General features: G+C 41.3%; 1 protein-coding gene across 2 annotated transcripts in view; it reads right to left on the reverse strand.

Moving 5' to 3' along the window:
• inpp5a (inositol polyphosphate-5-phosphatase A) overlaps positions 1–26,998 on the reverse strand; it is a 186,406-nt gene that overhangs the window by 34,775 nt on the left and 124,633 nt on the right. For both annotated transcript variants that reach the window (XM_042502000.2, XM_042502001.2), the window contains exon 9: positions 21,797–21,881. In XM_042502000.2, coding sequence (XP_042357934.1) covers positions 21,797–21,881 — 85 coding nt within the window. The remainder of the gene's footprint in view (positions 1–21,796; positions 21,882–26,998) is intronic.

Below are 26,998 nucleotides of genomic sequence, written 5' to 3' on the forward strand. Positions count from 1 at the left end.
AAATCCAAGAGTCAGTCAAGCGGAAATCCCTGGCCACTTCACAGCTCACACTGAGGCCAGGAGCTGCTTACTGACACAATAAGCATCAATGTCCAAAGGGCAGAAACAGCCTCTATTCAAACGATTTTGATAATCTGGATCAAAACACGGTCATCACCAAACATGAATATGTCCTCTGCGTTTGGCAGTGTTACACCGACATATGTGACTACATGACTACAAACACACAGAGGACCATACATCTACCTGGAGAGGAACAGGATCATCAGAGGACATCATTCTCTGAGAGATAACCAAACCCAAGGTTTTGTATTCACGTTACAATTTGTGCCAAGAGTGTCACTGCAAGGAGGACTCAATTAGAAAAAAAAGACTAATTAGCTAATGCTGCTGTTTTTTCAGGGAAAAGGTGTTTTTTTTTATTTTTATTTTTTTTTAGAACTATTACATCCTGGATTCCAGGGTAAATTTTAACTTCGGGGAAACTGATGATTCCAGCTGCAGGTGTTATATTTGGTCTATTGCAGGAGACACTTAATTTATTTAGTCTGGGTGTTACAAACACTCAGGGGTGAATTCACAAAGAATTTATTGCGGCTGCTGAATTGCGCATTATTTGCAACTGCTACCTGCCCCGCCTCAATATCCGGTTCCCATAAGATACCAAACTGATGACAGTACACATGGTTCCTACAACTAAAGGCAAGTTAGATTTAAGACTTTTAAAGACTTTTTTGACGCCACTTACAATTGAATTTTAGACCAAGTTTACATGAATCAAAACTGATTAGAAAATAGAAAATGAACCAACACTGATGACTTAGGGCTTAGTACAATTTTGCTTAAATATTTATTCGAAAAATAAAACATAAAATTTGTTCCAGTGAAAAAGAAATAAATGAATAAATTCAAAACACCTTATAGGCAAGGCTGGGATGAGGGTAGAACAGAACTGTGATAAAACCAGCTTATGTTAGCAGGTTTTCTTGGTGGATGTATGTTTCTCACTCTGGATGTGGTATTTCTCTGCCTTAATTCCCATCATGCCAAGTTTAAAAAAACGTTTTGAATAAAATACACAGAGCCTTGTGCATTGCCTTGTAATGGTTTCAGCCATGCCAAGAAATCTTGGTTAAATAGCCAATTTTTATTGAATTTGCACTGCCCTGTGCCATCGAGGGTACAGTGACAGAGGATCATGTGGTGTGAGCATCCTGTCCGGAAACAAATTATGTTTTTATCAGTACTGTCGCCATTCTGTCACCATTGTGATCTACGTGACGTAATACAAGAGAGATTTCATAACTGTTTTGAAAAAAATAGATGTTACCAATAATGTCTATAATAATGTGTAATAATAAGAATGTGTATGTATTTATAAATATATATGTATATATTATAGATACTACTGGTAATAATTTAATTTTTTTTGTATGAAATATATAAGAGTCTATTTAAACGGGTATGAATATAACTAGTATATAGTATGGTCAAAATTGTTAATATTTAGATATAGGTATGCGTATGTGTACACTGGTACACAAACTGTTACCAAAAACTGCCCTATTTACATTCAGGGTGTGTCATATAACTGTGTAATAAAGGGGCAGGATCAAATAAACTTAGATTCTTCCTACTCCCTTTCTCAAATGTGAATTAATGCAATCTGTGGATGGAAATCATTGACCTTTTTTCTCATTTCTCTTTTGTTGATATGTTTGTAACTACTGTTTTTGTTGTATTTTGCATGTCCCAAACATTTTTTATGACTTTTTAAAGATTGATTTAAGGCATTTTAATACCATAGGATATTTTTTTTTGATTAATTCAATGCATTCTAAGACTTTTAAAAGATCTGCAGGAACCAAATTACAGCGCGAACAAGCCCATATAGGTTTGCAGCAGAATACAATTTGCACTTTTTGTATGTGATTGCAATAATCCATGTTGCAAAATATGAATGTTGCCTTTGTACCAAGAACACAGCAGGATGAACATTGGCAGAGAGAAGAGGATAACAGCTCGCTAATAATGACAGGGTGCAGAGACATTCCTGAAAACATCAGGAAATGCACTTTAAACTAGGCAGAGAGACACTGTAAGTGTGATTTATTATTCCTGTATGTTAGTGCTCCTCAGTTACCACCAACTCTCTGAAGAGGCTAATAATTTCACTATAATGAATGGCTGTCATTGCTGATCATAATGAATTGGACTGTTTTTGCAGTGAGGCTCACTTGCATAGAAAGGGACCATTTTTGCACCAAATGTATGGACAACACCTAATTTAAATAAGTGCAAACAGCACAGGAGCCACAATTCTATTGGCTTGGCAGTCCAGTTAAGGGTACATTTAACCCTTTGCAGGTGCTATGAGAATTACACTGTTTCATTTTGTCATTTGTGCACCAAAAACCAAAAAATTCTTTTGAGAAGCCAGTCAGCGTCAAAGTGAACAGGATAAAGTTATTTCCTTAAATTTATATTTTAAACAAAGCAAACCCTGTATTTTACAGTCCTGGGCTGGACTGTTGCATGGTGTCAGATGCTTACATGTAGCTGATTGATCCGTTCATGAGATCATTGACCGACCAATCAGTGTGTCAGCGCAGCCGGTGGTGGCTGATTGAACCCGATTGATCACAGCTCCCCTACTGTCGTCCATCCCCCTCATCCAACACACACGCACGCATGCACATACACACACACACATATGCACACACGCACACATCCTCACTCCCGGCTCAGCCCAGTGCCTCTGTCATAAGATCTGCCCAGCAAACACCAAGATGTGGAAAATGAGAATCCCATGCTGTCACTTAGGACCATATCAACACGGTGATGTCTCCTTCCTGCTGCCAGCAGAGTCCAGGTGCTGGTGCAGACTCTCTGGAACAGATCTGTCCCTTCAAAGCTCCTTGCCTCCTAAGCACATTACACATAGACGTGCTCTCACTGACCACCCTAAATGATATTATCATAATTCATTTGGCTGAATTGGCTCCTTATTTAATACATGACAATTAGTCTGAGGGATGGAGGGAGAAGAGAAACCAGGCGATGGGAAAATATTAACAGACAGCTGTCAGGAGAGGCAGCTGTAGCCCAGGGGACAGTACGGATGTCTTCACTCCTTTGGGCTCTTAAACTAAATCCTGCAAAGTGACTTGGCATCGCATCTCTGCATTATGGGTCACAGGTCAACTCTGAGTGTTTGTAGAAGGCCAGAGGCCGGGGGGCTGGGATGAGGGGTTGCCGAGGAAGGCGCTGCCTTTGTGCATCAATGGAGGATAATCTCATGACTGTCGAAGGAGGAAGCGGCTGTTTAAAGGAGCTCTCTATTCCAGCTGCTCTCCTTAGAAGAGAGGTTAAAGCAATCTGTCCCACTTCAAAGACCAAAGACACACACACACATTCAAGCCTTCTGTCTCTGATGCTGCCAACAGATGGAGGTGATCCACTGTGCCCAACTTAAACAGTAAGAAACTCCCACACGACACCGTGGCACTCCTGACAATGCATATCACACACAGGTCTACTTTACATGTCAACATGTAGAAAAGAAACAGACTAATGAGTAGAAACCACAAAAAAGAGCACCCTGAAAGGGCTTAAAAGACAGACTAAGAGTAAATCTTTGAAAGAAAGGTCACAAATAAATAGCTTGATTTTTTTTTAAAATGGTTACTAATTTTATGAAACAGCTGGTTGCAGTAGTTTTTAGCAAATGGGACTCAAACAAGAGTAAATGGTGTATTTGTCTGGGACTATTTCAGCTGTGGATTAATACACATTTGGTGCTCTTGTGAGTATGAGGGCAAATTGAAGTGTGTATAATTTACAATATTTATAATTACAGTGTATGGTTTAGAGAGACTTAGAGATTTGCTACAGCTACTCCAGCCCTGTAAACCATGATGCACATTTGAGATCCTGTTTTACTTCAAGGGACAGTTCACGCCAAAATCAAAAAGACATAGTTTTCCTCTCACCTGTAGTGCTATTTATTATTTATTTATGTTTTGGTATTAGATGTTGAGTGTTGGAGATATCTGCAGTAGAGATGTCTGCCTTCTCTGCAGTATAATGGAACTAGATGGCACTTGGCTTCTGGTGCTCAAAGCAGCAAAATACTAAATTTGAAAAACGCATCAGCAATGTCTCTTTCCAGAAATCATGACCTGGCTACTCAAGATAATCCACAGCCCTTTTTATGAGCAGTTTCATGTTGGAACTATATTCTTTCTACTGAACAACATCAGCCAAATTTACATTATATTGGACCAGAAGGCAGATATCTCTACGGCCGATATCTCCAACACTCTGCGACTCACACCAAAACAGCCTAGATTGACAAACAGCTCTACAGGTAAGAGGAAAATATAATAAACTTTCTATTTAAGTTCAATAGGATCTCAAATGTTGTTCATATGTCGTGGAGGAAAAATATGTTTTTTTATATAATTTGGGGGTGAACTGTTCCTTTAAATGACAAGGTCTTTGTTGATTATATATGTATTTGCTTCATGACTTTGTCAATATAAATGATCATGAAGACACAGTGATTTTGAAACATTAGTCTGCTAAGTGGATGTCAGCAAAGTTTGTATTTTTAATACAATCAGAATCACAAGTGTGAACAGGAAGCAGAAAAGTGTGGGGTGCCAGCCAACGGACAATTCCTCCTAATTCCTCTATGGTTTATGTTCCTTCCTCCTTCACCCCAATCCAGTGCAATGATTCACACTAACCTGTCATTCCACCAATATAATAATCCATTTAATGCATTAACAACTCAGTGATTAAACCTCAATTAGGTAGACAGAGTATGAGACTGTGTGCAGGGAGAGACAGGACGATGAGTGGACAATGAGCTAACTATTCATTCTTCATTACCAGAGGCAGGGGACAGGGGCTCCCCTTTGTGTCAGCAGGGGCAGTGGCATTGTCAGAACGCGCCATTATTTTCTCGCTGCCACGCAAAGCGGCCCTGCCAGCTGAGTTAAGGTGTGCCAGCGGGGGCTGGCAGGTTCAGCGGGAATTGCTTAGCACTCTGATCACTTTTCTTCCATTCGCCACCGTTCATCACGCCCGTCCCACATGCGTGATTGCGACACCTGCCCCGAGCCGGCTAGAAGGGGGCATCCAAAGACGGCAACAACAAATTCGGCCTCCTGCTATGCTGCAAGCTATTACACAGGAAAGCCAGTAAATCAGCCGTGACCCTCCCCACCCTATCTGACTGGACACAAGCCAGAGTTATCCACTCCTCCTTCCCTGTGGCTGGCTAATTTAATGCTTCCAAACACTGTGGATCCATCATTGACACACACACACACACACACACACACACACACACACACACACACACACACACACACACACACAAGTGGGACAGGGATTGAACATGGACAAGAGGTGAGAGTGGACACATTATCACCCGCCAAGTTAGCCTGCGTGTGACCCGCTGGTCCACAGTTGACCCTAGTAAACCTGGCCTGTGTCACCCCAAAAAAGCGAGCAACTCACACGCACCCCTTCCCATGAACTCGCTGAGCTGTGTGAAGTTTGATGGCAGTGTGTGCGTGCATCGTAGGAGGTCTTCCTAACCTGCCACGCCCTCGCCCAAAAAAAAAAAAAAAACGAGCTTGGAGAGGTAAGAGGGCGTGCAAGGTACTAATAATGCGCCCTATTTATCTTGTGCATTATAACATCTGGGAAACTTCTCTAAAAACAATGGCGCGCATTGAGGGCTGCCATTCTGGCTTTACCTTCAGAAACGGCCCAAAAGCATTTGTCCCCTCGGAATGGATAATGGACAGGCCACAAATCATTCAGGACAACAGGACGGAGGGGTGTGTGCGCGTGAGAGAGAAACTGAATGTATGTGTATGTTTTGTGTGCAAGTGTGTGTGTGTGTGTGTGTGTGTGTGTGTGTGTGTGTGTGTGTGTGTGTGTGTGTGTGTGTTCCCCCCTGGTATTTAACTTCTCTGCTGGCCCATTCTGCAGGGCCCCGCAGGACAAATTGCCCTGCATGGTTGTCTTTGAGAGGCAGTGCAGCGCGCAGAGAAAGGGACAGCGCTGAAACACAGGGAACAGGCCTATAAAAATTCATCACTTTGACCTCAGCGACCTCCCACTACTGGGGGGTTGCACAGACACACACACAGATGCACAAGCACGCCCTCGCCCACCCACCCAAACTCCAACAATCTGATATCATCTCTAAACATTTGAAGTGAAGATTCATACTAAAATGAGTTAAACAAGACAAGTTGAGCCACAGAAATGTACTACGCCTCCTGATCTCTTTCTCTCACACTTGCACACTAGCAGACACAATGGCCATGGAAAAGCCTTCTCCACAGGAAAAGGCCACCAGATGCTTCATTGTGACTGTGTCTCTGTGTAAAGTAGCGGCAGTAAAAGGAGGGTGGGCTCTCCTGAGGCGTATTAGTCCCACTAAGAGGAGGACATTGTCTCAGGCCGGGCTCTTGACACATTACCGCCACCTGTACAAAGAAAACCTAATGAGAGATTTAATCGGAGAAACCCTCCCCTGCCACTTTTAGTCAGCACTTTGAAACCAAGCGCGGCAGATGTCTGCAAGACTGTTTAACGCACCGGGCTTCTCCTTAACCTCTCAATAAGGCCGTGCATGTTTAAACTGCTCAATCCTAAAAGTGGCATTCATTTAAATGTTGTTAGCTGCAGTTGTTGTGTTCCCCCCCCAAAAAAAAGGGAGGGGGGGCTTTGTGATGTGAAGGAGTTAGCCGGCAGCGCTGCGGCTATTCATGTTTTCTTTTTAACGCCTTAGAGTTAAAAAGAGCATTTATCCTGTTAATGAAGAAACAGATTCACATCCAACCGTGAAGCAATCACTATAGCATGTTTAAATATGGCCAAAAAAAGAGCCACTGATATCTAGAATAAACACTTACTAAGCACCTTAAAACACTGCACGCTCATTTCATTTACCTATCCCACCGTAGCTCCAGAATCAATGACAGGGAACAGACAGTGAGGTTATTTGTTGTTGCTGAGTCAATTACAGGATATTGAAGAGTGAATCGGTGATTGGTGATTAGTGATAGTCCAATAGGAACGCGGAGTCTGTGGAGTTCATTACTCCGCTATTCGATAGAGATCAGGAGTGAACAATTAATGGAGGTCTAATTCTGTACCATTTAAAGCAGGAGCTTCTTTAGCACTATCAAAAACACCTCAAACACTACAGTGATGCAATTGAGGCCCTATCTACATGGATACAGATATTTTAAAAAATATATATTTTTCCTCTATGTTTTAGCCTCTAGTTCACATGCAAACATAGTTTTAGGTCATAAAACTTTCAAAACTCTGGTTACTTTGTATCTGTAGAAAGGTAAAACGCGGAATTTGGGAAAAAGTGATCTAATCTCCCCAATTGCACGTCATTTGTTGCTTTTTGAAATAAGCATGTGACAGACACAATAACAATGGCAGACTACTGGTTTGGTTTTGTTAGTTTTGTTAGCACTGCTTGGTCCAGTGCTTATTTTGCACTTAAATCAAGCACCAACCTCAAACATGGAAACATGGAAGTGACGAGCTCATCAGATGGTCAACTGAGACTGGCCTTCAGAAGCAGGTCAATCCCCATAGACCTCCATGTTAAAATGCCCAACTTTACAGCAGAAATAAACAAAAAAAGGGTTTAATCTCTATAGCTAACTTCAATAATCACCTGTACAGGAGGTGAAATTTCATATAACATTTGTTTACATTTTATTAAGGCTCAAAGTTACACACAATTTTGAGAGTGGGATTGTTGTTTGCACGTCCAGAGAATAACTCACGCTGTTGAAAATATCAAAGGGGAATGATCTCCAGTCATCATTTTGAAAAAGGTGATGTTAGCTTGTGCACTTTACTACCTGCACAACGAGAGAAGACTGCTGAAGATAGCTATGACTGGCGAGCATTTGAAGGTGTTATTGTGTTGTACTATGTGACAGGGTTTTTTGCACTTTTATTTTTTGTGGCGACCCCCCACATTTAAAACATCTGCAGCCACATAATGGTTTTATATTTTTGAAGCTGGACCATTCAAAGTAGCACTACTGTAATATTCGACTATGCACTGCACCACACTCTCAGAGGGAAGAACATACTCTGGGCACAAATGGAGCAGTAGAACATCAGGCACATAGGAAGCAAAAATGAACTGTTAAGAAAAAAAATATAATAAATATAAAGGGAAAAGATATTATGAAAAGTTCCGCCTTCGGTGCATTCACAGACCCATAAAAAAATAATTTAGATACAGTCTAACTGAAAAGGTACACATAGACAAGTTAAAAAACAGGAGGTTTTTCTTATCATCAGCTACAGTCACACTAACACACAATTCTGAGGGAGACATTGGTGTGTGCAGATATTTTGAAAAACTAAGGCTGTGAAGACTTGGACTGAGAAAATATCAGTTTTACAAATATGTGTTAAGATTAAGCTCATGTTACCAGTGTTTTTTTATGTAGGAGAACATTATTTGTCTTGTTCCTCTCATAGCAACAGTTGAGCTACCAAAGCAGTTGATGGCTTTTTCAGGCAGGCAGGTGACCAGCTATCTTGCTTCCAGGGTGCACTGGGAGGAGAAGAGGCACAAAACCCTCCTCACACACAAAGAACATTGATTCATTTGAAGCACCACCCTTTAATTTGTTTGCACCATTTCATCTAAATGATGTGCTTGTCCGCCAGGGTGAGAGAGAGAGAGAGAGAGCGAGAGAGAGGTATAATTCAGCCGAGGAAAAGGGAAAGAGGAAGGTACAGAGGAGGGAGGGAGGAGGGGGTCTTGACACCCCACCACAGGGCGCTAGGCAACCATCTAGTGGGTGGGCTTTGTGATACATTTTACCAATTTTTCATGCCCATCCCTCTTGATGTGACCCCACTCAGGGCCTTTTATGCCCCTGACAGCTCCGCGCAGGAAAACATGCTGCCGCTCTGATAGCATGAAATCGGGAACAAAGACCCCCAGCGAGAGGAGAAGGGGGCCACCGAGGCACGCTGTGCTCCGGTCCCGCCTGGCTCTGGACACAAACAGATGTTAGGCCAGCCCCGGCTCTCTCTCTGCCCCCTGAAAGAGGAGGCCCTGTCGGAGAAATGGGCCTGAAATGCATTGTTTTGGGCCTCCTCTAAGACAAAAAGTGGAGCCACTCCTTCTGAAAAGAGCCGGCAATATGGCCGTCACAGATAAATCACATAAGGGGGAGTGAGAGAAAGGCCCATGAATTCTCAATGTGGCCCTTAATGGGCCCTCTTAAATATGATGGGATATTTGTGCGCGGGTAAGAATGGAGCCCAGCGACTTTTAATGTCAGAGGGCAGAGTTGTTTAAAAGCCCACGATGCCAACACTGGCTTTACAGCTGTGTTACAATGGGCCATTCTGTAGGAACATCACTCTGTTGCTACAGTGGAGATTCACACTGGGAAACCTGACCACCAACTGGCTTAAATAATCCTACTAACTTCCTCAGCAACAGCACAACATTTTATCATCACTTACTCGCTGTTCTTTTTCATTTTGCAATAGCCAACACACAAATACCATGAGTCAAAGTAATAATCTCAAACATTTGCTTATAAATAAATGCTTGTTGAGTCACTATTTACCCACAGTTTAGTTAACACAACGGTGATTAAGCCTATGGGCAACCAATGGATGTACTGCATTATTTATATATTTGCAGTTTAATGAACTCTGTGTCGACCACGACGTTTGCATTTTTTGAAGTGGGGCTGTATGAGATATTTATGTATAGTCAGTGTATTACATACAATAGCTGGTGGTCTGTGCTGGTTTGTGGAAACAGACGGGGCTTCACTCTCACTGTGCCCAGAATCTTGTGCAGCATAAAAGCAGATCACGGGTGCTCACAGAACGATGGAAAAATCCCAGTTATCGCGTGACTTCCACATTAAAGCAACAGCAGTTTATTTTGCTGCCCAAGAACTGTGTGCACTTAGTGTTAAACTGCGCCAAATCAGCCAGGACTGAAATCTTGGATATTGTCACTTTCAGGCTTTGCCTGATTTCAATAAAAGTTTGAATGACTATAAGCGAGTTGTTGAGGAGGCTACAAAATTTAGCCATGTGCAGCCATTCATACAGAGATCACTTATTTGCATGTGCATCAGAACAAACAATTAAAATGCTGGAAAACAGAAATGGAGACAAGAGTGCGTCCATGTTTGTGCACGACCCCCGGAGACAACATGCGTTATCTCGGCAACCACTCCATCCTTCAGAGAAAAACAATTATTGTGCTCTGTTCTACAAAGGCCGAGGACTGCATTAGTCAAAAATAGACTGACATCATACAAGTCGGACACTATGTGCCAGGCACAAAGAGATCCCTATCCCTCACAGTTTATGCCACGTTTCATCTGGACTAAATAACAGCAGCACTGTTAGCTGTTGCTGTGATTTCAAAGGCAGGCAGGGGTCCATTCTGACCAACAGAGACAAACCATCAATAAAGCAGGAGATAAAGAAAGACAGAGACGGACTGAAAGTTGATTATTCATGATTTATAGAGAGATTACACTGTGTTGTGGATTAAATAAAGACGACGTAGATTGAGTATTGAGTCCACTTGGATTTTCAAATGGATTGGATTATTTACTAATTAGATTTAGAATATTTACAATGTTTGCATAATCTTGACAAAAGCATCATGGTAACTAATAAATGCAAGACAGGAAGTAACTTATTTCCATCAGTTTAAATCAATTGTAAATAGTTTCAGTACATGATATGAAACATTGTACATACATCACTTTCTTAGATGGATAGTGTCTGGTATCCTTACATTGATAACAGACTTAGACGCAGTAAGAATGCATAGCATTACAACATGCATTCATTTGTTTAATGCCCATGTGTTTGCAACATACTAATATAAGACACATAATCTGCTTTACAGAACTGATTCCATAAAGTAGTTTTATGTGCAAATGGAGCTCAGTGAAAAACACATAATATCTAGTGTCTTTTCCCTAAAAAAAAGATGTAGTATTGAAACAACAACTTTGATATCCATTTATGAATGACAGGCATCATAAAAAATGTGGTGATGGAGAAATGTGGTTGTTTTTCTTTAGAGGTCACTTCGTTAAATAGCTGTTTTACTGTTAATTTGCATTAAAAAAAGTTGCGTATAAAGTATTTTATTATGTTGTAATTCTAAGCAACTTTATTAAATGGGACATACTGGTAAAATAAAAGTAAAATTAAAGATATAAATTGATGAGTTGATTGTGAGAAATTTTATCCATTTTTTAACATTTTTTTCATAATTGATGATTTGTGCAAGTTATTTTAAAGCAAAACTGCCAAAAAATTGCTTGTTCCAGCTTCTGAAATATTATATACTATATGTTGGTTTTCTTACTAATCTATAATAATAAACTCAATGGGTTTTGGATTGTTGAGCAATTCAAGCAAAATAAAGACGTCACACTGGACTTTGTGGAATTATAATGGACTTTTTCTGATCTTTCTGACATTTTATAAATCAAATGACTCATCGACTAATTAGGGAAATAGAGTAGATTAGTGTAGCAGTACATTAATTACAATGAAAATAATCATTAGTTGTGGCCCCTAATTTTATGACGTGCTGTGAAATCCTGAGGGACATTTTCAGATAAAGACGAAACAGCTAGAGAGGATGTTAAAGACGCCAGATGACAAACCAGAGAAGAGTTAAGGGGGAGAGACAGAATGGAAAGATGACAGGACAAATTATAAAAAACAACGTTGGCCTAAATAACTAGAAGGCTGAGTGAGTGAAAAAATAAAATAAAAATAAAGATTCCTTTGAAAATTTATAATATAAAAAACTTTGTTTAAATGCCTTTAGCAAATGTTTAATCAAAACTGAAATGTTGAACATCATATCCACTAAGTTCCCAGCAATTTCTTTTTTTAAATAAAGTCAAGTGAAAAAATAGAAAAAATAGAAAAATAAATAGAAAAATGAATTAATTAAAATAGCTCACTGAGGTTTTACAAAGTAAAAGTTCAAGCTTCAAAAAGTAAAAGCTCCATGCTGACACTTTCTTTGCATGTATTGCAGACTGCCTTCCCTGCTGTTGGTTGAATGTAATACACACACTTTTTAATTAATTAATTTTCTCGGCAGTTGATAAAACAAGATTCGGATACAGATAATCGCCAAAATGCCAAATATCAGCCCCGACAATCAGCCAGGTCGATAATCTATCGACCCTTATTATTTGACATATTGCAAGTTGTTAATGTCCTTTCCTCTCCTCTTTACTCTAACAGTAATCTGGGAGAAGAAGTGACGGTGCAGCAGCAACGGAGCAAAGTCTGCAGTAAAGACACTGGCTCCAGCCGCAGAAAACAGCCGCCAATGATTGAGGGGTAACTCAGGTTACGTCCCTGACCGGGGCCAACCCCAGGGGCCTACAAGGCAACGCGGCCTCCCTGGCCCTGATAGTGCCAGGCTCTGCGCTCATCCTTGGCTTGGTTTGTCACGCCATCCCACCGTTGGCATGGTGTTCCCAGCTGCCAGTCACAGTGCAGCCACCCCCCACCCCCCCGTCCTCCCTCCGAGTACACAATGGCAATAGCATGGCTGGCGCCGGGCTCAAACGGCCTGTTGTTAATGAGCACGACCAACAGAAGCCACTGCTTGTTCTTCATTTGCCAGCGTTTTAATGATATGGACAGCGCTGCCATCAAAGCTGCATCGCTCAAGTTACGCCCTCATAGCTGAACTCTTTTTTTCCTCAGCGCTGGATTCATTAGCATCGAAAACAAACAGAGAGGAGAGAGAGAGAGAACAGGCGCTGTTGTCTAGAGGGAATAGTCTCCCTCTATATCCAGATGGGTTATCTGTGATATAATAGGCCCTCATTGTGATAGATTGGACTCTTCTAGCCAGATAATATGGCTTTATTGTATTGTGAGGAAACATCTCTATTACAGGCTTCACCTGTATGGTCATAAACAGCCGGGGGTCAATTGGTAGATTTTAATAAGCCTGTTGTAACTTGCAAGGTGTGTGGTAAATGGGTGGGATTTACTGCATCAGGACAAATAAGACAGCAGATTGTCTCCAACAAAAAAAGTATACTGATTTAGTACCAGGTAGAGGATTTGTCAATACAATTTGGCCCTGCAATAAAGCAGTTATGCAACACTCCAATGCCTCCTCGCAGTAAGTTGAGCCATGCTAATACTCCATATTTGACAATAAATTAAGCAAAGCGGAAGAAGAGATCACTGTCCTGAAGAATTATGACATGAAAAAACTGTCAACTTTATTGTAATAAGCTTCAAAAATCCCATTAAGTACACGAGGGCTGCTGCATGTATGTGTGTGTATACATCTGTGTAAACGCACAAGTGTATGTGTGAAACTGAGGGCAGCCAAGGAGGGTCGCAGTCCCTGGTGTCAGGGGTTCCACAGAACAGAGGCCCAATCAGTGCTGGCCCGCTGGTTAATGGATGGATGGCCCCCAAAATTAATTAGCCTGACTAATGTAGTGTACACTTAATTACACTGGCTGCCTTTTGATTTATAGCTGGCCAGATACACACATGCTAGTCAAAGTCGGGGCTAAAAAGGGAAAATTGTTTACCCTTTACTGGTGCAAATTATTTACCCAGACTGGGTTCAGCAGCCAGGACAATGGCCATCAACTATGTAATGAACTCATGTTGGTTTCAGCCAGAGGGGGAAACACAGACACCGTAGGTATGCATGCACAGACATCATATTTACAGTTTTCTTATATTACTTAAACAGTGACAGCTAAAGTCTAAATAGTAGATTATTAATAAAACAGAAGCAAATGATGTGGCTATAAAATATAAAGTTACTTAGGGACTGTTCATTACTTATTGGGGGGGCGGGGGTGCTAAACAGGGGAGGCATGTCAAATAATATAAAAGCAGCTAAGCAGGGCTTAGGGGAGGAATGTTCAACATTGAATAGTTGTATTTTCCATTAATCTAAATACCCCTTGAATCCTAAAAACCCATCAGTTGGTTTAAAAGGCATGTTTCTGTTTTTTATTAAAAAAAAGTTAGATTTACTAGATGTGTGATGAAAAACTCTGTCTGAGTCATGGAAACTGTCATTATATGCACACATTTCAAATGCCTGCACACTGTGATGTGTGTGTGTGTTGCATGCGTGCATGTGTGATGTGTTGACTTACTGGTGTTGTTTTGAGTGGCAGGACAGCTGTGTGTGATGGGTGGTGCACCCATCATGTGATTTATAAAAAATAGCTGTTTGTTTTGGTGATAACTCTCGCTCCCTTTGTACATTTGGTGTGAATATTTTCCCCCAGTCACCCAGGGAGGCTAAAAGACATAAATTTGTATCTTATTAATATTAAAAAAACAAAACAAAACAAAAAAATTCACAGACATAGCCCTTCTCTAATAAATAGTCTTTCTTTGGTTCTTTAACTCTTTTTCAGACAAGATCAAGGCAATGACACTACTACAAAAATGCAAATTCAACATTGATAAATATAAATTAAACATAAATGCACAAATATAGTACAAATATAGCAAAGCAATCCTCCCAGACGGGTATGTGCAAAACCCTCACACACAAATGCAGCAGTAAACACATATAAAGACAAAATGGACATTCATGACAGGATTTATCTTTCACGTGTCTTCCAAAAACATTGTTTTCTTATAATTCTGTCTCTGTTGACGTGGGCGTGTGCGCAGAGTAACTCCAGTGTGAAAAATGACTGATCTATCATGCTGGCCTGTCATTACTGAGCATTTTACAGCATTCATTAGGAGTGGGGCTAGTCTAGGGCCCCACCTTTAATTTCATGCTGCTCAAGCGAGAGAAAGGACACAGGACAAAGGAAGGAAGATTGATGCCTGGTCCGGCCCTCTGCGCCTCCTGCACACGCAGACAGGGGGCGCTCATCCAAACCTCTCTCCAGTCAAAGAGAGGCCAGCGAGCCCTAATGAAATCTGTCCATGTAGCAGCAGATCAGCCCCAATTAAAACAGCCCCACACCATGTCACAGGGACAGTAGATCAAGTCAGCAATTAACCTTCCCGCTGGCCTCTATCAATCCTTAAATTGGAGCAGGCCGGCCAGCGGCACACAATCTCTGCAGATATTAAATTTACATTCTATTAAGTTTAATTAGGAGGGATTTTAAATATACTAGGAGTCCAGGCACGGAGCCCTGAGCCTGTCATCGACACCACTGATTCACGGCCACCTCCAGGGACACACACACACTTCTCTCACACACACACACCACTGTACACCTTACACCACCCTCTGACTGAAGCATGAGACTAAGAACCAGCTGTGTGTGCTGCAGGTGTGAACAGTCAATAAGGGATATGTGATCTGGCTTCACACGTGGCACTGCCTTAGCTTTGGTCTGAAAGGGTGAACACACGTCTATATGATATGATTTTTTGGGGGTAACTGTATTATTATTGTAAGAAATTTCATATTGGGAGTGACATCTGTTTGACCATTTTCTAAACAGCAGGATTACCAACAGGTTTGCTACACTAATCCTGTTTGCTCCCACTGTGACTCTGATCACTTATACCTGCAACAATATTGTCTTCTGTAACTCTCTGTCTACAGTTCCCATTCTCAACTAGAAACGAGGCTTATTAACCCTTAAGGCTCGCTTTAATTTTACTGCTCTGCGCACAAAATGCGCTTTTCAAAATCAAGCATTAAAAAATATAATAGATTAATAATTTTACTTTCATTTGTTTTTGTCATGATGCCAGTATGTTTTAGATGAAAAAAACAACAAAACAGTGAATTAGTTTCATTATATTACATGCTAAGTAGATTTTTCTTTTATTATCACACATTATGTCCATGATTAGCAGCAATATTGATTTTTATATATTATTATTTGTGCAGTATAAAATACTACACGCTCATACTGCTCTGCACAAAAGAATACACTTTTATAAAATCAGGCTATAAAAAAATATTATACAATAATATGATTTTCTACATTTTTAAAAAAAATTTTAAACAAACTCAGAGCTAATCAGAAATATCAAATGTTCATAAATAAATTCATCAGAATGTTAAGCTTTTAAATGACAGGTTTTTATCTTGATGCTACTATGTTTTAGTTGAAAAAGAAACACACAAAAAGATTTTTAATACACTTCATGCATTTACTTTTTTTTTTTTTTTTTTTAACTTTTTTGATTATTACAGCCTGGGATATGTTAATAATTTGCAGCTACATGTGTGACAATGCACCTAGTGGAAACCGCATGTATTTTTTTCTATATGCCAAATATAGTAAAAACAAAGACATCATCAGGAAGAAAATGTAAAAAATTACAAATTCCAAGGCAAAAACCCAGAATGACACCCAGAAATAATGCAATGCATGTTTTATGTTATGACGGCTGTGGGATCAAAAATTACAGTTTGAATAGGATTCAATGGCACCTCTTTTGCATTTACAGATTTATAGAAAATGTTATTCCTGTTAATATGGCAAAACTTGATTGCTATAGCTGTCAAACATTAAAAATGTTGACTTTATTCTGACTTTATTAATGACTTTATTCTGTCAACAAAATTAAACTTTAGTTTTCAGATTTCTGTTCTGGAAATTTGTGCAAAATTGGCACATATTTTATTAGATAATGCCATTTGCATATTAAAACATATAATTTCAGAAAACTTGTGATACAAAAAATAATTGTCTTACTGTAAATGATCAGCTGGGGAAGTTTCATGATGATATCTATTAGTTAAGGTTTTACTCCACGTCCTTGGGGTGTATGCCCTTAATGATACTATATTCTATTTTTAGGTCTGTTGTCTGTTAAGTCTGTAACATACTGCATGACTAACATTACAAAGGGGAGAGCAGGACAGATCAAGAATAAGCTGAGAGGTATTCACTGAAGTGAGGTATAAAGTTTAGTGGCAGGAAATGGATTTGCTTGTATGGGTAAAATTAGGGGTCAACAGTTACATACAACATTATCTGTATCTAATAATGACAGATAAAATAAATTAATCAAAAAGTGCAAAAAAGTGTCAGCATGGGAGGAATTTTTTCTCTGTAAAAGCTCAAGAAGCTATCTTTATTAATTTGTTTTTTATTTAAATTTTCACTTCACATAAAGGAACTTGTTGGATATGATGCTGAAAGTTACAAATTATAAATATTGACAGACATATTTTTCATTTTCATTGTAAATGGATATCGGTTCGAAATATCATTTATCTGTCTCTGTAACTACTAATAATCAATATCGGCCCTGAAAAAAAACATTATCGGTTGACCCCTAGAAAAATTCATTAATATCAGCCTCTTAAATTTATGTTTCAAATTTCATTTCACACCAATTGGATACTACTCACTCGCTTCCATTTGCCTTCCCTAATTTGGGCCTTACATGAAAACTTGACAATTAAGTGAGGTCTTCTCAATTACAACAGGTTTGGGACAACATGCACTGCATCTTCAGTCACTAGGGGCTTTAACACGAGTCCTCTATGAGGGATTAAAGGAGACTGCAGGCTGTGACGTATCTGATTCTCCAGACAAAATCTTCAAAACCATTCCTTTGTGCTTTCCTGTTTTATCAGCACCGATGCAAAGCATGATCAAGCCAAAGCCTGATCACACCCATGGGAGAGGAGAGAGAAGGATGGTGGGGACTGGACCACCTCCAGGCTGCTCAGCCCTAGCATTAGTCTCCACGTGGCTGTGTCCTTTGTCTGCCAGTCAAAGGGCTGCTGAATGGGGGTCAATTGAAACCAATTCCCTCTGTCGGACACAATTAATGGGGTTGCCCGGCCCGGGCGGGAGGGGGGCGACCGCGGGCCTTTGGTTACTGATCCTGCCGCACAAGCATGCCAGGAATTTGCCACCTGGAATTTACCCTGTGACAATAACAAACCCACCCCCTTCCAAACCCACCTCCTTTTCTGTACACACATGGATACATCCCAAAATGCCCGCTGTCCCATCCACCCACCCACAAGGCAGGATGGGTGACAGGGGAGTGGCTAGTGGTTGTCCACAGTCTAGTCACCCACAATGGAGCAGAGACAGAGAAAAAGAGAAGTGGTGTAGCGTGCAGCTGTAGAGAAATGTACTGGAGTATTTTCTGATCCAGTGACTCTCAAAGTGGGGCCTGGTGATCCCCATGGGTGCTCGAGGGGGTGTCCCTCTTGTTCAGCAAATTAAAAAGGCGATTATTTTGTCCACTTAACACGGCAAAAGTGTCGATCCGTCTGCATAGCTCTTTTTGGGCTGTTTCCTATCGATCCAAAGTGGAGAGAGAATGTTGAGAAAAGCAAAAAAATGAGACTCAGACAGCGAGGATGAGCTGCGGCCTCGCCGTGTCTGAATCAATCTTCGGATAAGTATGGACGATCGATCCGCCAGCAGCCCATCTACAGTTAAGCACTTCACTGGATGTGCACTAATTGTCCTGTTGACATTAATTGTCATTAAAGGGCTTAAAACGGCCTCCCGGCTGTGAGTTACATCCTGCGCTAAGGTTGCATCCCATTTGTTTATTGGTGACATCACAGCTCTCTGCCACTAACGCCGAGGTCACTGTTAAATCACACAGGTTGACCAACGCAGGGGACGGGTTTATAAGGAGGACTGCTGCGCATTTTGCACAGATGACATCATCAGCCTTTTCTGTTGTCCCCATTAAATGGTCGGCAGGTTTGAGGGATCCACATTAAGCTTAAATGTCTAGGTGTGTGTGTATGTGTGTGTGTGTGTGTGTGTGTGTGTGTGTGTGTGTGTGTATGTGTGTGTGTGTGTGTGTGTGTGTGTGTCTGTGGTTTATGCCGTAGCCCTGAGCTCTAACTTCCTGAGGGGGAAGTCTAAAAGGCCCCCCTGCATTGCTGTCACACCCCTTTAAACGGGGTGAATCAATCAGATTCATTCGGCCTAACAAATTGGTTTGTGTGTGTGTGTATTTGTGTGTGTGTATTCGCACTCTGGGTGTGTATGTGAATGGGGGCCAAGGTGCATAAGAAAGGAGCTGTGTGGAGGCGAGAGGGGGCAGAGATGGACACACACCGATGCAAGCCTAACACATCCCTGGAAAAGGGGTCGTGACCCCCGCTGCACTCAAACAGCATTTCAGAGTGGTCGAGACACGGAGAGGGTGAGTGCTTACCTACCACAGAGCAGCTCGGACAAGACAGGGAACATGAGGAGAGAGTTATCTAGATTGGCTGTACAGCATGAACACAGGCGGGCTCTGAATCATCTCATCTGACTTGGTTTGATTGGACGCTTTTCTTTCAGGTTAATGGAGCCATGTTGCCAGCTATTGTTGGCATTGAAAACAAATCTTTTTTTATACCCCTTTCCACTAATGTTAGCATGTGTATGCAGGTATTTAAATGCATTAAAAAAAGAGGCAAAAAACAGCTTTCCCCTTGCCAGTGGACCAGAACCAAGTACATGGCTTTACAGTAGTATGGCTTTCTGTTTGTTTTTTCCTCTGTTGTGTCTATTTCAATGTCACAGACACGCTGTAAAACAGGTCAGTAAACAGTAAAAACTAGCATAGAGGCCAGTGAAAGTGATTTTGTACAGCATGCCAGCATCGCTGAATCAAAAAGGCATGATGGATGTGAAGTTTCTAAGACTTTTTTTTGGCTTTTTGGCTTTAATTTATGGGACAGATTAAGCTTGAAAGGGGGAGCGAGAGGGAACGACATGCAACAAAGGGCCACAATCCAGAGTCACCTGGAGCTGCTGTGGCAAGGACACAGCCTCTGTACATTGGGAGCCCGCTCTACCAGGTGAGCTACCAGGAAAACTAGGTGTACAGGTAACACAACAGTGTCGGCCTCTCATTTGATTATAACATGCTTTCTAAACAATTACAATGGCATAACATGGCAATAACTATCATTTACCGTCTCTGTTATACGGCACAAAGTAAGAAGCTCCCGAAACTCATTGTTTTCCCAATTTGTGGACATTTATGGCCACTGTTCTTCTTCTTTAAATTGGCTGCTAGCTGCTGGTAGCTGCTTTCTAAATGTCCCACATTGGGTTGCATGCATAACATGTTAAAATGTCACACCCGTCCTCCCAATTAACCTGTCCTGCTAACTGTCCTTTTTATACAGCCACTATTTCTAAACTGTTATTAAGGTGAAACCACTATGTCCCCCCATTAGGCTATCGTACTTTTACACAGAGCATTGAGACAGCATAATGGCATGATATTCCTGCCTTGAACAGGCAGTGTAAAAAGGGTTAATATTGCAGTGGTTATTTTTTTTAGATCTCTTTCTTATTCATTATCTCACTCAAATTTGGTGTCAAATAAATTTTGAAAGATGGCTGAATGCTCTTGGACAGAGACAGACGGTATTTTCTAGCGGCACATCACTGCATCAGGCCGTAAAAGGGGCTAAAATTTGCACATACGCCTTGGTATCCTATTTCCATCATTGCCAATTGCAACCAACGAAGTTGGAGCTTATAAGTCACAAGTCATTTGTCCTGGGAGTGAATGCCGATTTTAACCTTTCCTGTTAAATTAGAAAAACAGAGGGTTTTATGGTATTACAAGGTTTTTGTCCATTTTGAAGGGGTCTTTATAAAACCTTTTTATACATTTCAGTGTGCAGAACACAGTGTCTTTCATCACAGCAGTGCTGATGAGATATAAAAGAGCCTATGATTGTTTTAGAATAACCATAGCGACCTAAATGTGTGCCAGGTGACATTTAATTGCAAAAGTTGCTTTCTGAATAGCCTCAGTGTTTGCACATCTGCTGTTTTGGATCCTGGATTCATTAGCGCCAAAGCAACACGTGGTCACATGATCAGTCTGTTAATGTGACCCAATTACAGATCCAAAATCTAATCTACTGCACAAACTTTGACGCTAATCAATCAATGGGCCTGATAGATTACTGATTTCACTTAGCTGATGCTGATTTCCTGCCCCCCTAGTGGCCGGATGACTAAACTACGAAAGCTTTCTTCTTCTGTGCCACACAGAGTGAAGTCCTTCCTAAGTCATTTGAGCAAAACCCGTCCATTCAGAAAGCCTTCCCTCCTCTTCCCTTCTCTCCTGAATGGGGCTCTGGTGGAAATGAACAATGCCCACACCTTGAACAGGCCCACTGATTCGAGGGCCATTGTGCTGGAGAGGAGGGAGAGGATCGGCCAACAAGTGGCTCTCCCACTCTGTTATCATAGGACACCACTGTCTGCGGTGGGCCTTTATGACTTGTTATGCCACTAACCCCCCTCCACCCCCATCTCCTCATGGAGAATGCTTGGCTCTCACTGGCCTCATTTGCACCAAGAAAAGGAGGGGAGGAGGAGGAGGAAGAAAGAGGAGAGGAGGGGGAGCAGGAGAGGAAGGGAGAGAGAAAGAGCAGTGAATGGCACCATAACATAACAATGCACTTGGAGGCTCAGTTGGCAAACACAGCTGGTCCAGCAACAGTGAGGCGTTTAATGAGTCATAACTCTAAAGAGACAGTGGGATACTAAAACCACTTTTACTATATTGCAGTGCCCCTCTAATACACACAAACACACACACACACACACACACACACACACACACACACACACACACATTTATATTACTGAGTTTGATAGCGCTTGGCCACATATTGGCATGCAGCTGTGCACAAATGTCCCCATACGGCACAGATAATCTAAACAATTAGCCTCCCATCACCACTTTAGTGTAATCCAAAAACACTCACCTCAATGACCTGCTTCGAGTCCAACCTGAAGTTAAAGTCCCCAAAAACGAAATATGGCAACCTCTCATGCCGCTGGTCCGTGATCCTGAAAAACATCAAAACCATCCATGAATGAGAATGGTTTGAAACAACCATCGTGACCTTGTGATTGGTGGCAGACAGGTCAGGCAGCTGAAAATCATCTTTCAAAAAAATCCAAAATTCTAAAAATACAGTTTACTGAACAATAAAGACCCTGACAACCATCTTGATAAACATTACCATGAGTGGTCAAATACTTTTTTCAAGGTGTCATCTGATGATTCCCCTGACCTCAGGGTACTTAGTTCATGAGGGCCACAGCACCACCTGCTGGTCTCAACACTTACACTTACAAGATATTCACCTTTGTGGTCTGACACTGACTAGACAGAGCACACAGAGTGGAGGGTGGGGCAAAAACGAATTACAGGAGGTCTATGATGGGGATATTCATAGTGTAGAAAACGTGTACTCTCGTCAATCTTCACTTTGATGAATAATAAAATGAACTTGATAAGCCACAGTTGATCTTAAATGAACCTATAGCTTGAAAGACGACATAATCAAATCTGAGAAGCTCTTGGTACAGCACGCACATGGACAAAAACATATCAAATACTTAAAAGAAACAAAACAATCATAAGACTTGACAGAGATCTGTCTCTCTTTGGATGCTCTGATGACTCTAATTCTCTCTTTACACATTCAACAACCCTGGTGATGAACTTGCTGCTAGCAAAAAAAACCCCTCATCCTCAAAGACCGGAAAACACCAGTCCTACCATGCTTTAGAAAATGGTTGCATGAACTTATTCCAGGTATGCACATGGAGAGACTGCGATAATTCAATCGCTTAAAATGTCAAGAGAAATGGGAAACATCCTGGGTCCCATCTTGCAACACTTTGACTCAATCTGACTCCATCTTTATGTATTCATGTATCAGGACTTTTTTTTTCTGTATTTTGATCCCGTAGTCCTGTATTTATTTTGTTTACACCAACCCTGGCTGCATATGTATTGTTATGAGCTTCTTTCCTTTAGGCCCATGATTATGAACTTTGCTTATTTACAGGTAACTCTCCTCCTGGATGTGTCTGGGTCTGTGTGTGAGTGCCTGTGACTGTACTTTAAATTTATTTATGTCCCCTTAATTTGCCAGTAAAAATAATATTTAAAAAAAAACCACCAGAAAAAATGGTGATTGTGCGCCTGAGCGTCTTCAATAGGCAGGCCTGATACCCTGGACGTCTGTTTTCTATTTGCCCTATATACCATCCACTTATTTTAATAAAAAAATAACACTGATTAACACTGAAACTTGAAAAATGGATGTCTCACCTACATTATCCTATATTTGCTTTCGGGAAAACCATGTTTTCAGCAAGTCTAGCGATTTGCTCTTGTGCTTTTTTGTCCTTTTTAGATATGAAAGAGAGGAGAGAAAGAGGAGGCGACATGCAGCAGAGGGCACAGTCGGACATGAACCTGGGCCGATGCAAAACACTCAGCCTGCTCTACCAGGTGAGCTTAACATGTTTACTCTGTGGAACTGATGAATGTGAGAAACAACTCAAAGACCATCTTTCAAAGGGGTTCAAGTAATATTATTTTCAGTTCAAGCTGTTAGATATCAGCTGACACTTCAATTAAATCAATACATTTCCATAATTTCCTTTGATAATCTGCTTTGATGGCAAAGAAAATTCACTTTTCTAAATTGATCAAAGGGAGGGTGGACCAGTCCCAATTCCAAAGAGCTGAATCCTGAAGGTACTCTCTATGTGGCTCCTGTGGCCAGCAGTGACACGCTGGCAGTTGCCTCAGTGGAAGATGACATCAAAAGAACGGTGGATTTGTTGTTGGGCTTATGTCTTTGGAGTCAGAAACCGACTTGTATAGCTTGAAGGACTCCATCCACTAATGCCATTCCACTCAGCTTCACTTGGCGTGTACTCAAAGTGATTTTGACTGTGCTCCGCTGATGCTTCCCAAGGGTATTTTAATCTGGCAGATTTTATTGTCTTGCAAATGTTTTTAATGCACTGTACGCAATGCCTTTTTAAGCACAGTGTCAGAGGATTCATGGAGTCTAGATCATCTCTGTCATGGACAACTTCCAAATCTCCAGCACCTTACCACAGCGCCAGCATCTCACTGCTTAAAAAAAAAAAAAAATGCACCTAAGCGACATATAATTAACTCCTATGCCTCATCACCTACTTAAAAGTGGCTCTTCTACAGAGCACAGATAGGGAATTAAGGAGGACGTAGCGCAGCCTCTTGTGTAATTAATGATTCAGGATGCTTGGCTCACTATCTCCACTAACCGCGCGGATAAATCTCGCCGTGGACTTCCCAAGCCCAGATAACAATATATTTATGGGGCCGTAAAGAAAGGAGAAGCCTCTTCTTAGCGGTGGGTCTCGGCTCTGGCCGGCTGTCGTAAAGCATGGCCACTTCTTCCTCTGTGAGGCAGAGAGAGGGGATGGCAGGCGGGGAGGCGAAGGTGACTGGAGTGAGGAGGCGGAGAACACAGCTATCATATTAAATAGAGAGTATGTAACTGTGACATCCCATTTAAACGTCCCATATTAAACAGGAATGGCATCGTCTTTCCCATCCCGTAGGATTTTCAACAGGGGTCAACAGAAAGATGGGAACAGCAATAAGAATATCATCCCCAAAATAACAACAAAATCTCATGGTTATGACTGTTGACTGACATGTTTCATTTATATGACTGACATCTGTTTCCTTCTTTCCTGCAGTTATATGGGACTGAATAAAGATTTCAAAATAAGATCTATTTTTTGTAGCCATTATTCAAACAATCCGAATTATACCCAATTGTGGTTGCAATTGGGGTTGCCAAAAAAAAAGATTATTTTCTTAAGTAATGAATTAATGGTTAGGTAAATGGAATAAAACAAAATATTAAAAACCACCTACTACAATTTCCAAAATTGCAATTGCAAAATTGCAATCCTTTGCTTGTCGATACATTTTTAGAATTCAGAACCAGGGAATTTTTGTCATTTTTTTGTCTTAAAAATGAAAATCGTGTTTTTGTGATCTAGTTTTTCATTTAATCACTTATCGTTTCAGCTCTACTCACAATACTCGAAGGCCTCTACTTTGATGGCAGTATAGCTGCAAACATTATTGGCAAAGCAAATTACGAGTTGGTAAAATAAAAAATAAAAAAGCTTACAGTGACAGAAGACGTGTGGCCAAAGAGAAATATTGAGATGTTCGGGTTGTGTGTCCAAGAGATATATACTAAATGTCTCCTGATAGACTCTCAAAAAGACAGGTAGGGGCGTGTATGACACTTGCAGACACAAGCATCTGATGAAATGTGTGTCATGGGGACCTTTGCAGACAACAAGGCTACATCGACACTGATACATAATATGACTCGAGGTACTGATATCACAAACCCTCATCACAACTTAAAGGGACAGTTCACCCTGAAAAAAAAAAGCTCAATTTCTCTCTTACCTGTAGTGCTATTTATAAGTCTAGATTGTTTTGGTGTGTCTTTGGGAGATATCGGCTGTAGAGATGTTTAATATTTTCTTCAACATAATAAAACTAGATCATACTCGGCTTGTGGTGAGCAGTTTCATGTAGGAAATGTTTTTCTTCTACTGAACCACACCTGCCAACCATATCACGGCATAGAAGGAAGAGCACTACTCATGGATGAGAGGCTCGTGCTTGTGACAACGCGAGATGTAAACACAAACAAGGTCCACATCGGCTGAGCTGTAACATTAGCTGGCTCAGTGTAACTAGGTGAGCTTGCAGTAGATGCAGTAGATCTCCACAGCTGATATCTCAAACTCTTGACAAATTCCAAGCAAAACCATCTGGGCTGATGAATAGCACCACTGGTAGGAGAGAATATATGTATTTTTGATGTGAGGGTGAACTGTCCCTTTAAGATGTAATTCAGTGAACAGAATTATGAATTTGATCAGCGAATTCTTAAAATCGAACTCACTGCATATTGCAATGGAAGCAATTCTGCTAAATACTTCATCTGTTGCACAGACTGTACTGCATGTGTGTGTGTGTGTGTGTGTGTGTGTGCGCGTGTGTAGTAGTACCTCATTTATACAGTCAAGCTGGGACTGATGTCATTAATGACCTTACATCCTGGTGCTAAGAGACTCAGCTCTATTCAAACAGGGTTAACAGCCAGTTTATCCTATTGGCTCCAATGGAGGCCAGTAAAACGGCTGTACACGAGCGTCAGTGCGGTTGTTACAGGCGTGGGAACTCCTGTAGTCCTTACACTAACAGAGAATTTACCACGTCACCTGCTGCTGTGAGTGAAGACTATATGCAAAAGTAAATGCAATAAAATCTAAACTAGGTCTTACTTTGTTTTCAGTCAGTAATCGGTGCTAATACAATGGGTTATAAGGTGAAAAGGGAAGAAAAGAGTGGGAAAGACGTAATACAGACAAATAAAGAGAGTGTATGTGTGTTTCTGCAGAGCCTGGAGGTCTTCCTCCTCTGTTTGCTGTAGCTTTATCCCGCTAACAGCCATGTCTAATACCCGCAGCCTTACTGTTTTGTCTGCTGCTCCAAGGTATCCGCCACAGGTCAGAAGGTAACACTCTGTTTACACGATCATTTCCTAAAGCACTCATGGTGACCCGCTGGTGTGAAAGTTGACTTTTTTCTTGGCCTTTGTTGGGGGAACGAAGAATTGCAACATTAGCTACAGCTACTGGGCGTGAAAAGGGCCTGAGGGTGGGGGGTCCCGAGCTTGGGGGGCCCCCCCTAGCCTGACCCTCACCCTCAGCGGGGGCCCCATTAGCCTCGTCATCACAGTTCATTCAGGCAAACTGTAACAGTGTCAGTGACATTCTCCCACAAAGACGCACTCCTTTACACAGTCTATAAACATGCTTCTGCGGGCCAATTCATCGCGCAGTGACACCCCTGAAAGAGGCTCTTCACAAGGGCCGTTCTCACTGTGGTTTGGGCTGGGGCCTTCTGCAGGCCTTCCTATGGGCCACACAAAGACTGGGGTCAGACGCTAATTTATAACATGGCCCCCGACTCTGCTCCCAGGCTCCTTAAACCACCAGCACAAAGCAACCATAGCACATTCTTGCTTTCGGATTCTACTTTTCTCTCACACACAAACTTACTGTCATAGAAG

The sequence above is a fragment of the Plectropomus leopardus genome, chromosome 13 (genome assembly GCF_026936395.1).
Source record: "Plectropomus leopardus strain MGB_pleo_1.0 chromosome 13, ASM2693639v1, whole genome shotgun sequence".
Classification (NCBI taxonomy): domain Eukaryota; kingdom Metazoa; phylum Chordata; class Actinopteri; order Perciformes; family Serranidae; genus Plectropomus; species Plectropomus leopardus.